Source organism: Cornus florida, unplaced genomic scaffold (genome assembly GCF_030987335.1).
Source record: "Cornus florida cultivar Cherokee Brave unplaced genomic scaffold, ASM3098733v1 CherokeeBrave_3.0.0_Hap2_Chr01, whole genome shotgun sequence".
In the NCBI taxonomy this organism is placed as follows: Eukaryota; Viridiplantae; Streptophyta; class Magnoliopsida; order Cornales; family Cornaceae; genus Cornus; species Cornus florida.
Genome location: NW_026775571.1, coordinates 120,457,507 through 120,471,584, shown reverse-complemented (window position 1 = coordinate 120,471,584; position 14,078 = coordinate 120,457,507). Strand labels below are relative to the sequence as shown.

The window sequence follows — 14,078 nt, the reverse complement described above, 5'->3', positions numbered from 1 at the left end:
TATTTATTTTCAAACATTTGTAATTATTCCCACTTTTTCTATATTTACCATTGTTTGATAATTTTATCAGCCTTCGCCTCCACATAACGCAAACATGATATGAATTTGCAATTAAAAATTAAACCGAAAAAATGAAAGCCAAACATTACTGGTTTTTATTGTTATTTGGAACTAAGAAAATTTTGATTCTGCTGTTTAGTAGTATCATTTTACATTCCAAATTAAAAAGTTGAAGGTATAAGTTTCTATAAAAATAAAACTGGTCAATGAATTTCAAATAATAAAAATAAAAATAAAATTATGTATTTGTCTTAGCATACGTGTCTCTAGCTCTTCAATTCAAGTGAAAATAGTGCGAGAAAAAAAAAAAAAAAATCAAGTAAGAATATAAATTCTTTTTCTAAAGTTGTTTTTTAGATGGTGTATGCCATATGGTAGGTTTAGGCTTAGCCGCTTAATGATTTATTAATTTATATGCAAAACGATGTGTTACCATAGAATATATTATGTATTTTTACCAAAAATAAAAAAAATAAATAAAAGAAAAATATAATATGTATCTATCCTTAGCATGTTATTCAATCGAAAAAGCAAAACCATAGCCTTTTTCAAGATTAATAAGAAGAGTTGTAGAGGTTTCTATGAACATGAATAGGCTTGAGAGTGTATAACAGAAAATGTTTCCGAATCAATGGTGTGAAAAATGAATACATAGATAGAACATGGGATTGTATTTCTATATGTAGAAAAAACTAAAACAAATTTTTACCAAAAAAGGTAACGTTATTAATTTTTATACTAGAACTAATTTTAAATCAAACCTAAAAGTGGAAAGTGACCATCTTCCATCGTCTCCGTCCTATATTTCTCACACGAGAGGATAGCCAAAGCTCCCTCTCTCCATCCGTTATTTATACCACTACCCATTTCGGATGTAAAACCATCTCCTCACACACCCCTCCCTCTCTCTCTCTCTCTCTCTCTCTCTCTCTCTCTCTTTCTCTCTCCAATTGCACTTAATAAAAACTCATAATATCATTGCCCATTGAATCAACAGTAGATTGGTAGAAACGGAGAGAGAGGAAAAGGGGGTGTGTCTTTCGCCCTCTTCTCTTGTTATGCCTCCTCTCAGATCTTAGATTCTCTTCTTTTATCTACTGGGCCTTCTTCGATTGGTAATTTTGCTTTGCTTTTTGCCAAATGGTTCTGGGTGGTGGTTATTTTTATCACATTTCAAGGTTTTTTATTATTATTATTATTATTTTTTTCATTTGGTTTTCTAGGAACCCGAGATGGTTGGTATGTGGATTTTCAGTCTGCGTGAGATCCCGATGTTCTTTGATTGAATCTAATAATGCCCATTTTGTAACTAATCAAAATTCTCCAAGTTTCTGGAAAATTGTTTGATAAGGTATAGTTTTTGTTGTGCAGTTACATTTTGATGTTTGCTATTGGATATGTTATTAGATTATATACTTTCATAGAATTATGAGAAGTGGGATTTCAATCATTCATGTTTATGCTTTCATCCAATCATATGTGTTCTATTGCTGGGTATTTATATGTTACCTATTGGATCCGTTGTATAATTATTTCTTGTTGGATTCTGGGCTTTATGTGTTCAGATGAAGAATTGATGTAACCGATCTTCCTTTTTTTTTTTTTTTTTTTTTTTTTCCCTGAAGCCGAATAAACGGATACTGATTTGTTTTTTGAATTTGTTTGATGGGTTATTGGTATTGGAGTGTGCAGAATGGAAATGGAGCTTGGAGGAAAACTATTCATAGGTGGGATTTCTTGGGACACAAATGAAGATGGGCTGAGAGAGTATTTCCACACTTTTGGAGAAGTAGTGGAAGCTGTGATAATGAAGGATCGGAACACTGGACGTGCCCGTGGTTTTGGTTTTGTTGTTTTTGCTGATCCCACCATCGCCGAAAGAGTCGTTAAGGAAAAGCACATAATAGATGGTAGAATTGTAAGTTGTATTTTTGAAATAAACTTGTGTTTTGATTTTGAACTTTGATCAAATATATCTTTGTTTAGCACATGCACGATTTTTTCTTGAAGCATGATGTGCATCAGATAATTAAGAAGAGCACCATGATCAAAATGATGTTTACACAAATGATCCGCCCCATGTTTACTTGTAACAATGTGAAAAACTAAAATTATTCTCTCTTCATTTTCCTTGGAGGCTCATTCTGTGTGGAAGTCGGTAGGGTTTGATTAGCTACTTGTCATAATTGTTATTCAAGCAAAGTGTCTTTAGGTTTTCGCTGAGAATATGTAAAAGGTTTATTTTGGTAAAGACAATGAGTGCATTTGAAAATGGCAAAATTAATTCTGTACTATGTAGTGATAAACAGTAGTAAGATGTCCCATTAGTAGGATGCTCCTAGAAATTCTAGAATCAAGCTTAGAGTGAAAAGGGCACAAGGCAATGAATAACTAACTTTAAGTATATAAATTAAATCCCTTCACAAGGATTTAACCATTAAAAAAAGCAGATGATGGGAGCACAAGAGTCTAAAATAGATTTTAGCTTAGGGAGGGTACTCATATACTTTAGTTTTATAATTTAGATTGGATTGGGTGGACAAGGATCTGTTGATTGCAGATATAGTAGGCATGTAATCATTTGCTGAATCATGCTCATAGAGCATGAATGGAGACAGCGAGGAACGGAATGTCTATATGAGAGAGTGGCAAAGGGAGTCTGACAAGTGTTGATTTTTGTCATTTTTATTTATAAGCTTTCAAAAATCTCCATCCTGCTTCAATGATTTCATAAGGTATTAAAGTTCTTCTTTAATTAAGAAGGAGAACCTTGAGAAGTTCCAAAAAAATTCAAATTTCAAAACTTTACTTACCTAGGTTCCTGACTTAAATTAATTATGAAAAGGAAATCCTCATTTAAGATAAATACCTTATTCAATTGTAAATGCAAAATTGTATTTTTTTACATTATTTCATTTTTGGCTTTCTGTTCTTAGGTTGAGGCAAAGAAAGCTGTTCCTAGGGATGATCAGCACATTCTGAACAGAAACAATGGCTGCACTCAGGGGTCCCCAGGTCCTATCCGTACAAAAAAGATTTTTGTAGGAGGTTTAGCATCCACAGTCACAGAGAGTGACTTTAAGAAATACTTCGATCAATTTGGGACAATCACAGATGTCGTGGTGATGTATGACCATAACACCCAAAGGCCTAGAGGGTTTGGATTTATCACTTATGATTCAGAGGAAGCAGTGGAGAAAGTGTTGCTCAAAAACTTTCATGATCTCAATGGTAAAATGGTTGAGGTCAAGCGAGCTGTTCCCAAGGAGTTATCTCCGGGACCAAGTCGGAGTCAGTTTGGTGGATATAGCCATGACCTGAGTAGAGTCAGTAGTTTCCTCAATCCCTACACTCAGGGATATAATCCAAGCTCAATTGGAGGCTATGGAATAAAAATGGATGGTAGATCAAGTCCAGTTACAGTTGCCCGAAGTGGATATCCTCCATTTAGTCCTTCTGATTATGGGATGGGACTGAATTTTGAGCCAGAATTGAGTCCAAGCCATGCAGAAAGTGGGAACTTCAATCCTCGTCCTTGCTATGGTCGTGATTCAAACCCTTCTTATAGTGGGAATTCAAACAGGTACGGTAGTCTGGTCGGGTATGGTACCGGTAGTGGTGGAACTGGTTCTGTTTCAAGTTCTACTAGTTGGAACATGTGGGGAAATCAGAGTTCTAGTTATGCTACAAGGTCTGCAAACTCCATCGATTTTATAAGCTCTGCAAGTGGGAATTCTGGATTGATTGGTGCTTTTGGAAGTCTAGGAGCAATTTGGGGTTCCTCTCCTATTACAGGTCAAGGTGGAGGCACTGCTTCAGCCTACAGTAGCGGCAACATTAGTTTTGGTAGTGCAGACAACAGTTCTCGGTTGAGAGCAGGAGCTTATGGAAGAAACAGCAGAAGCAGTGCCGTACCAACAACTCATGTTGCTTCGAGAGATGCTATTGATCAGGCTTTAGGGAACTTGTATAAAGACTTTACTTGGAGGTCATCATCTCCAGAACTAGAAGGCTCTGGTTCTTATGTTTATGGGCTTGGGGATGTCACTAAAGATGTTATGACTAAAATCTCCAATGCATATGCCAATGGTTGTATTACCAACAGATCAAATAGAGGTAACAAATTTCTTCTCCTCCTCTCTCTCTCAAAAGATAGTTGGTCTTTCTTATTCTCAGTTCCCAATTTCATTTGCATAATATCATTATTTTTTATAAATTTACTTGGCATGCAAAAATGGTGTCTTAAACCTAGGTTTGTATCGAGATATAAAGATTCTAGTTTCTACTGATTTTCCCATTGTTATCTTAAAATTACCTTTATTTTAAAAATTGTCAACATTATAGTCCTACTGATTTTACCAATGTTCAGGGATCATTTCTTTAGGACCTTCCTAAAGTAGACCTTTTTTTTTAATTATTTTTTTTTTGATAAGTACCTATAGTAGACCTTTTGGGTTGAGTACTATTCCCATTGAGTGGTATTTGCAACCTGATGTGAGAATGTGTTTCATTAAAATTGTCACTCACTTTTTAATTATTAGGGGCTAAATTTTAGTTTATTTCGGTTGCTTTCTCGATAGGTTTAGTAAATTGCCATCCAATATTTAGTTATTAGGGGCTAAATGTGTATAATAGTTCATTTCGGTTGCTTGCTCAACTACTGATTTACAATTTGTGACACAAAGATGACATAATGGATTCATTATAACCTCCCAACCGAAATAAAGCATAGAGGTAGATGATTGGATAAGATGGTTTAAAAATATTGTATCATCTCTATATGCATGCATACATGCTGTAAGTATCTATGTTCTTCTCATTCATGCATGTTCAAGTGATCTGATAAATTGGCCCTGGTGCCTCATGAAGCATCAGGTCTAATGTTCGAATCCTCTTGGCTACAAACAATTCCTTGAGGGGGGCTGTGTGAGTACCAACTAGGAAAAAAAAAAAAAAAAGTGATATGATAAATAGGTCATAGATGAATGCAGGCTTTAGACACAGTTTCATGAACAGTAGATTTCAAGTAGATTCCATTCCATTTTTGTCCATTCAATGTCTTTATTTTTTGCATGCAAGTAGCCTTGAAAATTCCAAAATGTGTTTCTTTTTATTTTTAGCTGTGCATAAATTGTAACAGAGGTACTGGATCTATTTTGTTAAATAATTTTACTATAACTTACAACTAGAACAAAATATGGAGCAATTAGATTTTGGGATAGAGTTTTTCTCTCGAGCTTCAAAAGAAAAAAAAAGTTTTACTTGATAGCCCTTATATGGTAGAAGATCAGATTAATTCCAGTTAAATCAACATGTAGTAAAATTGACCAGAGGTAGAAACAAGTATCACAAAGTACTATAATAATTCTCCTTTTGTTGCCCTGTTTCCCAACTTACAAGTTGCTTCAATGTGCTATTTAGACACCGCGCTATTTAAAATTTCATGTTATGGTATTGATGTGCTTTTGCTATAATTTGCTTCAGGAATCGCTACCTAAGAAGATTATTATCTGCGTGTGAGAAGGTTATTAAAGAAAAAAATATCAAGTCAACCATACCAAGAAGTGTATATTAACATGATGACATATTTTCAGTTTGGAAGTACATTTGATAGAGCTTATTGGATCACCTGTTTGATAGAACTTGTCATAGAGAGCAGTTACAAAGGTTTTCATGTAAGATTTGAGCTTGAGTTTTTTGAATATAGGCCGTCTTTTTTGAGATACAATTGAGATGTAACGACGTCGGATAGCAGCAGTATATACTGAGGTCACTGTATAATGCATCTCTGGTGACATGAGGATACATAAAAATTAATATATTTTTCTTTTCATTTTTGTCATGCTGTAATGTCCTGCAAAGTTTGCCAATTCTTGTCAGGTAAAGTGGAATTTTTATTTATTTATTAATATTGGCAGATTATATGAAATGTATGGTTGTTTATTAGTGTAAAAACTCTCAAGGAATACTCATCTGGGGTACCCAAAATAAGTCGCAAAATATTGGTTACTACAGAAACGTTCTTTCCAGCTAGTTTTAGCCTCATTACTCTTTTTTTTCAACCTGGTACTATTTATTCGTCGGATAGGCATCTTTAAATATTTGAAATGGAGATCACTTTTGAACCAAGTTTCCTACTTTCGAATCTGTAACTTAAGTTATTTTCAACTTTGGATTTCGGATCTAAATTACATAAAGCACGAGTCGGAATGAGAACGAATTCGAGAATGGGAGTGTGAGAGCGATATAATTAAGTCATAAGTAGTGAGAATTTGAACGAGAACGCATGTGGAGCATGAGAACAAGAGCCCACTCAGAGCGTGAAAGCAACACTTATTGAGAAAGATTGTGTGACTTAGCTTTGGATTTTGGAATGATGATAAATTATGGCCTAGTTGACTAGTTCAATCAACCAATATATGCAACTTCTTTTGAGGTGTTCATTTAAAATACAGTTTTTAACCCTTTCTCGAATAATATGACAAGAAGTGAAATTTTCTTTGAACCATCATTCAATTTTATTATTTTATATATAAGGAGACTACTACTAAATATTATTTTTCTTTTAAATATTCATATTCTGCATAACCTTAGCTCCCATTTCCATTTTCATTTCCATTCCCATTCCCGTTTCGGTTTCCGTTTCGTGATAGTTGAATTTTTAACACAAAAATTCCCATTCCATGATACTTGAATTTTTATCACTTTTGTGTTAACTTGCACACTCACTGTAAAAATTTTAAGTTTGATTGGACTACATTGAATGGAATTTAGGCTCCTTGTTTAGTGATTAGAAAGGACCCACAATTCAGTGGATCCTAAAGTGCTGCCAACAAATGGAGCATAAGGGAACGACTTTCCTAAATCAGTCGTAAGCATGTCCTACTTATATATATATTTTAAAGCAGAATTACTCAAAAAATTCCGACATCTATGGCCACTTTGACACTTATCCAAACTCCATGACATATGTATAGCTTTTGCAAGAGTTTTCAAATCATTTTAATCATTCTAAACCTAGAAGGAATCTTGTGGGTGGTCCAACCTAGAAGGAATATTATAGGTTTTCACGGAAAAAAATAAAGAAAAAGAAAAAAAAAAAGCCTGTTTCAGTGTAGGGTGGGTCCATGTGTAAACCCAATTGATTGAAAGACCCATCAATGACATTTACTACATCAGCCTTTTCTTCTCTCTCCTATCGTGCGAGCTCACCGTCAGCTTGAATTCTTCACACACACTTTGATCCAAGAGCTCATGGAGAGCATATTCATGACAACATTTTCCATTTCATAAAGCCTTGGAGCTAAAGCTCTACAGGCTTAAAAAATACACACCTGGAGTTTTAATTATCAGCCGTACCCGCATCTTTACAAATAGATTATGTCAAATTTGAGAGGGTGGGCTTGGCTTGGCGCGTAAGGCACCTGCCTTTTTCCAAGCTCTCTAATGACGAGAGACTCTTGCATTGACTAGTTCTTTTTATGTTGAACTTGACTTGACTTCAAAAACCATAATGCGAGACTCTGAATGAGAGACGAGTGAGTGAGAACTCGGAGAGTTTAAAGAGGCAATGTTTCGAAAGTAAATGATGTGGAGCAAAGGTTAGAAACTTATATGTTAATCTTCTTCAGTTGGAATTGCTCATATATTCTGTCCATGCTTCATTCATCACGGGCGTGGGGGTGATGTTTCACAAGCATTCATATTTGCAATTGTTTCTTCGTAACATTTTAAACCATTGAAAATTTCCATCAAGTTTATGACCCAAGGCTGGAAATGAGATATTAAGAATAAGAGTTTAAGGATTCTATCATTTAATTCCAACCGTTCCTTTGTTAGTATGTAATTTAAAGTGAGAATGACAATCTTATTGAAATGAAAAAATTTATTCCACAACTAAACCTATGGAATGACCATTCCATTCCAAGTAAATTTTTTTTTTAAAAAAATCAACTTCCTAAAAAATCTCTCATGTTCAAGTCCAAACCACTTTCGCCTTTCACCAGCACCAACCAACTACTGCCATCGACTTTCACCACCACCACCATCGACTATCACCACAATCACCTCCGCCTTTCACCACCACCGACTTCCACCACAGCCGCCGCCGCCACCGACTTTCACCACCACCCACTGCTTTCCATCGACACCTCCTTCCTTTGCCGCAACCCCTGCTGCCGCCTTTCACATAGCTACCACCTCCACTGCCACCACCTTTCACCACAGCTATCACCTTCCACTGCCACCACCGCCACCTTCTACCACCACCGCCGTCTTCCACCACTGCCACCGCCTTCCACCATCGCCACTGCCACCACCTTCCACCATCGCCACCGCCACCACTATAGTCACCTCTATTAGCTTCTATCACTACCACCTACACCATTGTTTCCTTTCGCCACCGTTACCACACTACTACCACTGTCTTCCACTACCATTGCTGCTGCCTTCTACCTCTACCACTACTGTTTCCCACCTCCACCACCGCCACTTCCACCATTTATTTTTTAAAAATTATAGAAAAACGTCATTTTGTTTAATTTATTTGTTATTAAGAGAAATTTTTTGAAGAACTTAATTTGAAATTTATTCTATTTTAAATTCTAAATTGGTCTCATTCTCATTTTATTCTCCTTTGCATTCCTCCACACCAAGCACGACATCATTGCTTTCAAAAAGAAGGAAATAATGACGGACTTATAGGGAAGTTTCTTACACTTTACTGAGCATCTGTACTCTACAACATATATGCGCATCTTTAGACTCCTAAATCACTCCATGGGCTAGAAAGATACATAAAGTGAATTTAATTTGTTTGAACCTGTAAGATCACAACACAGTAACTAGATGATCATCTCGAAAGACATGGGCAGAGTTACAACATTACTCAAATCCACTAGCTTCTTATGACTCCATTCCTTTCCATACCAAACACTACAAAATGGAACAGCGAAAACAAGATCATGCAAAATTGCAATATCATCCTTTTTTATATCCCCTTCAAGTCATTTACAATTTCTACGCCGAATTTCATAGCACAAAAAGAAAAAAAAAAAAGTCATTTGAACCAACATTTCAACAATAATAAGAATTTGAATTACATGTGGGAGACGAATGTTGAGAACTTAAGAAATAAAAAATTTAGGCTTCAGAGAACCAACATAAAAGAAAATGGAGAACTGTTTTGATAACACAGCTTTAGGATGAACAGCACCGACCTTTTTTTAGTTGCTTATCAGTTTCTTGGTTCCCATCACCCTGTAAAACAACAGTTTTTCCATTCCCAGTCCAGGAAGGATCTTGTTTCTTGAGCTCTTGAGATTGGATTACCTTCCGGCTCAAAATATTATATATCTCTCTAACAACTGTCTGAAAAGCAGCAGCAACATTAGAGGAATCGAGGGCTGAAGTTTCCATGAAAAATAAACCCTGTGCCTCTGCCAATGTCTTGCCTTCGCCTGTGGAAACCTCCCTGCCATCTTTAAGATCGGACTTATTGCCAACAAGTATTGTAACTACATTCATGTCAGAGTGAGCTGTTCAATAAACAAACCACACAGATCAGGCCTTGGTTCCTCGAATTAGTGAAGTATAAATGTAATGTAATAACCTAGATCCGTAAGGAATGCATACAAACACATTAAGATTTTGTTTAGACGCTGAAGTTAGATTTCTTTGATTCATCATATGCGAGGGTTAATCATTCACATCTGAGCAAAACTACCTTGTTAACAAAACTGCCTCCTAATGGATCTTAACACAATTCCTCACAAGGAAAATAAGAATAAAACAAAATCGACCAAAAACCAGTGAAGTTCCTTACTGTGAAGTTCGTTAAGCCATCTGCCAATGCTATCAAATGTCTGGCGCCTACTGATGTCATAGACAAGCAGAGCTCCAACTGCACCTCTGTAATATGCAGATGTTACAGCCCTGAACCGCTCCTGACCAGCTGTGTCCCAGATCTGTGCCTTGATTTCCTTCCCATTAATATCCATCTTCTGGGTTTGGAACTCTACTCCTATAGTTGATTTAGAATTAGGATAGAATTCGTTTCTTGCAAATCTGGCAAGCAAGTTTGACTTCCCAACAGCTGAATCACCAATCAAAACAATCTTGAAAAGGTAATCCTCAGTTTGTTCCTCCCCGGAAAGAAATGCCATTTTCCAATTCTTGTACAATACTAGAGAACCATATTTACCAGTATATATCCTTCAGGATCATGGGTCCTCTTCAGGACATAAATGGCTGAGAAAAAAAAAAATTAAAATAAAATAAAATAAAATCGAACTTCTCCGGATTCCGACAAGGAAATGAAATTAAATAATGTGAGAGAATGGAAAGAAAAAACTCGGAAAGCAGGGTAATTATAAGAACAAAGTTGCTGTACAGTTAATTAAATGCAGAATGAAAGGGATCTAGGAATACCTTTGCTTATGAAGGTGAAGATGGTTTGGTCTTAACCAGAGATGGTTACTTCCCCTATTCCACCCTGAGATAGTGACTTCCCCCAATTCCAACCCGCTCTTCCACTTATGCTAATCAAACCAGAGCTTTTTCTAAATGGAAGATCTCAATATGGTCCCCCAAAAGAAATTAAGGGTACTTGCACTTTCAAAAGTTACCAATTTGGTACTCCAAAAAAGTGACAGGCTGATAGCATAAGGTACCTGCATTGTATAGAAAGCATCAGAGTATTAAAACCTCTTCAGAAGTAATAATTTTTTATGTTCCTTCTTTTTTCACATTGTTCATAAAACAACCCTTCCTTGCAAAGTAAATTATCTAGAAATAGGGTGGCACTGTGATCCTGTGAACGTACAAGCCACTGTAAGTGTGTGCGTGCAGTGTGCAAGTCGTTTCTAAATTTCCCACACCTTTTTAGCACCATAGAACCAAGCACTTCCTTGTTCCGGACTTCCGGTGCCTACCCTCGCTCCTCCCGTGCTTGCACTCCCACTCCCTCCTCGCTGTGCACTTCTAAGCTAAGCCTATAAATAATAATGCATTAGATGACTCCTGCATGGAAATTGTTTGTGTTGTATCTGTACAATACCCAGTAATTGATGGTGAAAAATGTACCAATCAACTAAGTTTCCTACAAAAAGTTCCAACACAAGTCCTTTGACGCATGCCCATATAATTGATTAATCTCTATAGCAATTTTCAATTATAATCAAAGCTATCAATTATTTGAGGGGGAAAAAAAATCAGGGTAGCATGTGCACCAAGTAAGTATGTAGAGCCATCAAGTTTAACAACCACAGCATAAGATAGAAATGTAAACGCTGTCTGTAAGATATGAATTATGATTACCTTTTTATGCCACTAATACTTTCTTTTGAAAAATTTAGCAAACAGTCACTTATTGGCACTTCTTGGCAACCATAGCACTCACCCCCAAGATTAATGTAAGTATGCATCTTGATGAATTATAAGCTTCCAAATGGTTGGTAAAAGATTGTGACCACTATTTTTTCATAAGTTTATTTTCCCATATCCTCCAACAGAAGAACCAATACTTTTTTGTACCACTTGAAAACCAACATATAGATATGACAAAGTAATAACAGTTTCTAACAAATCCTGTCCTTAATGCATCTTACATTGTCTCTATCCAGACTCATTTGTTTGTGGACTAAAGAATGTTGGCATCAAATACAATTGACGCATAATTACATACAATATTCTGGCTATTGACTCTATAACATCGAGTAATTCGAAATGTAGGTTGATGATTATCCAGAAACAAAGGAAAGGCTTAACAACCCTGCTGATTATTTTACCTCTTCAAAAATTGAAAAACCAAGTGCTGTTTTTTTAGAATTTCTGCAAAATTCAATTTCTCAATAAACAAAAACAAGAAATCAAACATCTCAATTCAACACCTTGCAAACAAATATTCAAAATTTAACAATTCAAACACAAAAAACACACAATTGCTTTATATAAACACCCTAATTTAAACAAATAAAGAGATTTGAGCTTAAAAAGAGAGGAACAAAACAAAAAAATGAATACTAAAAATAAACGAATGAAAATTTAAATATACAAACCTTTTGATGATTTATTGCTCGACCTTCCCTTTTGTCTCTCTAGTTTTGTGATCAAATCACATGTGAAATCAGAACCGTCAAATGTGGATCGATGAACAGAGGATATAGAAAATGTGTTGATTCAACAATGCATCAATGAATAGAGCATAATCGAGAGAATTAACGGTTCAGTGATTTAGACAGACTAGGGTTTGGTTTCGCAATTCGTGGGAGAAGAAGCGGGCACAGAGGGGAGAGAGACTCAGACAGAGAGAGGGGGGAGAGACAGAGAGAGACAACACGGATTTACTGATTACGGACAAAAAGCTTGCGTCAAACGGGCCGCATGGGGCCTAAGCCCCTAACCTGGTATGGGGTGTTTGTCCATTCACTCAAAAGATGGACTTCAACTCCTATTGGAACAACACTGAAATTCTTGATATTGCGGTCGAACCATTTTACTTATCTAGGGACAGACCTAGTTGACCCTGATACCAATTACAACGGGTAGACGTTTGTCCATTTATTCAAAAGGTTAAACTATTAGGTAATATTACATACCTACTCATTTATACACACTTCAACCATTATTTAAATTCGATGTGGAACAAGTTTCACTTATAACACGCGCCGACCTCGTTAAAAGGTTAATGGGCCCAAAATCTATAAGACCATGTATGGCAGGTATTTTATGAAATTTTACTAATTATAATTTCAATATTATAATTTCATATTGCTAAACACAACTTAATATATTTTTGTAACAAAAAAAGTGAAATGAAAAATTACTTTTAGCTGGTAGAGCCCTCACCTCCGTGTACACGTGAAAAGATTATAGCCAATTCTACAACTAGTCTTGTTGAAAAGAACAATTCGGCCAAAAAAAAAAGTCTCAAGAAATCTTTTCGTGTGTTAGTTCTAAGTGGAAGATGATCCATCATATCTTTTTGTTGTCCATGTTGCAACCCATTTCTCAAGAGTTAAGGCAGTTTGACAATACTGACATGCCTTAAAGATCGCTGGGGGCAATAAATTGTCAGTTGCAGGCCCTGCAAAGCCTTAAATATCTAGTCGATAAGAGTGATGACCCTAAGCAAAACCTAGCGTAGCGTCATTTTTTTTTTTTAATATTATATATATATATATATATATATTTGTAACGTCGTTACTTTAAGAATGCCGTGAAGCAAACATTACTTTTAGAATACGATATATTTTAGATCGAAATAATAAGTCACATTATCAAAGTAAATGTGTTACATTTTCTTTCTGAAAACCTTCTTCATTTTTAATTTTTCAATTTCAATGGTGATAAAAATTATTAAAATTTAATAAAAATAAATTAATTATTAATTTTTAACAAAATATTTTACACGTCTCCGTCCGATAAATTTGACCTCAACCTCGATCTAAAATATTACCAAAGATGAAAATTTTAAAATAAAAATCTAAAGAATATATTTTACTTGTAAACAAATCGGAGTACTAACTTTTCCACGTGAAATGATATCACGTGTGTGTGTGGAATGAGCCCGCAAGCCCCACAGCTGTCCAAAACCAAACCTCCGGCAGGAAAGAGTTCAGCTGCCCATCTTAGATTCTGTTTCGGTCATTTGTGTTCTCTATATTGGGTCTGGGTCTGGGTCTGGGACTAGTGGGTGTTAAAAATTTAGGACCATAATCACAGGCCCTAATGGCATAGTAGTGTGATGGGTCATCGTGAATGGTCTCAACCCAAACAAATCTCATCTCATTATTTAGTGCAACTATAGTTATTAGTATATTTTACTTTTCTTGCTTAAAATTTCGGCATAAAAATATAAAAATGAAAAAATACAAATACACGAATGTGCATATTATATATATATATATATATATTTAATGCCATTAAAAATGCAACCACCCCTATACTATTTTTCTGTATGATTGACAGAACATATTTGATAACACGTTTTCTTTACTAAATTTTGATTTGCAACTAAT

At 35.5% G+C, this 14,078-nt stretch overlaps 2 protein-coding genes across 4 annotated transcripts; one reads left to right on the top strand and one right to left on the bottom strand.

Annotated features, from left to right (window-relative positions):
• Positions 1-840: 840 nt before the first annotated feature.
• Positions 841-5,902, top strand: LOC132267688 (heterogeneous nuclear ribonucleoprotein 1-like). Of its 2 annotated transcripts, none has more exons than XM_059768812.1 (5): positions 841-1,175; positions 1,284-1,411; positions 1,746-1,978; positions 2,997-4,176; positions 5,545-5,902. In XM_059768812.1, exons 3-5 carry the CDS (start codon positions 1,754-1,756, stop codon positions 5,556-5,558), a joined length of 1,419 nt encoding a protein of 472 aa, XP_059624795.1. In that variant the 5' UTR covers positions 841-1,175; positions 1,284-1,411; positions 1,746-1,753; the 3' UTR covers positions 5,559-5,902. The 2 variants fall into 2 exon arrangements, with proteins under 2 accessions (XP_059624795.1, XP_059624791.1); XM_059768808.1 differs by having other exon boundaries at positions 842-1,175; positions 1,753-1,978.
• A 3,119-nt stretch (positions 5,903-9,021) lies between these two features.
• Positions 9,022-12,516, bottom strand: LOC132267708 (ras-related protein RABA5a-like). Of its 2 annotated transcripts, XM_059768814.1 has the most exons (5): positions 12,117-12,516; positions 10,938-11,051; positions 10,489-10,730; positions 9,884-10,308; positions 9,022-9,596 (listed from the first exon to the last, which is right to left on the bottom strand). In XM_059768814.1, the coding sequence occupies exons 4-5, from the start codon at positions 10,221-10,223 to the stop codon at positions 9,259-9,261; spliced, it is 678 nt and encodes a 225-aa protein (XP_059624797.1). In that variant the 5' UTR covers positions 10,224-10,308; positions 10,489-10,730; positions 10,938-11,051; positions 12,117-12,516; the 3' UTR covers positions 9,022-9,258. The 2 variants fall into 2 exon arrangements, with proteins under 2 accessions (XP_059624797.1, XP_059624798.1); XM_059768815.1 differs by lacking the exon at positions 10,938-11,051.
• Positions 12,517-14,078: the final 1,562 nt, after the last annotated feature.

Excerpts from the sequence above, each read along its gene's own strand:
- LOC132267688 (XM_059768812.1), top strand. The coding sequence starts at position 1,754 with ATGGAAATGGAGCTTGGAGGAAAACTATTCATAGGTGGGATTTCTTGG. Across the intron at positions 1,979-2,996 it reads ACATAATAGATGGTAGAATT|GTTGAGGCAAAGAAAGCTGT; the intron begins GTAAGTTGTATT and ends TTCTGTTCTTAG.
- LOC132267708 (XM_059768814.1), bottom strand. The coding sequence starts at position 10,223 with ATGGCATTTCTTTCCGGGGAGGAACAAACTGAGGATTACCTTTTCAAG. Across the intron at positions 9,597-9,883 it reads ATGGCTTAACGAACTTCACA|CTCACTCTGACATGAATGTA; the intron begins GTAAGGAACTTC and ends TTTATTGAACAG.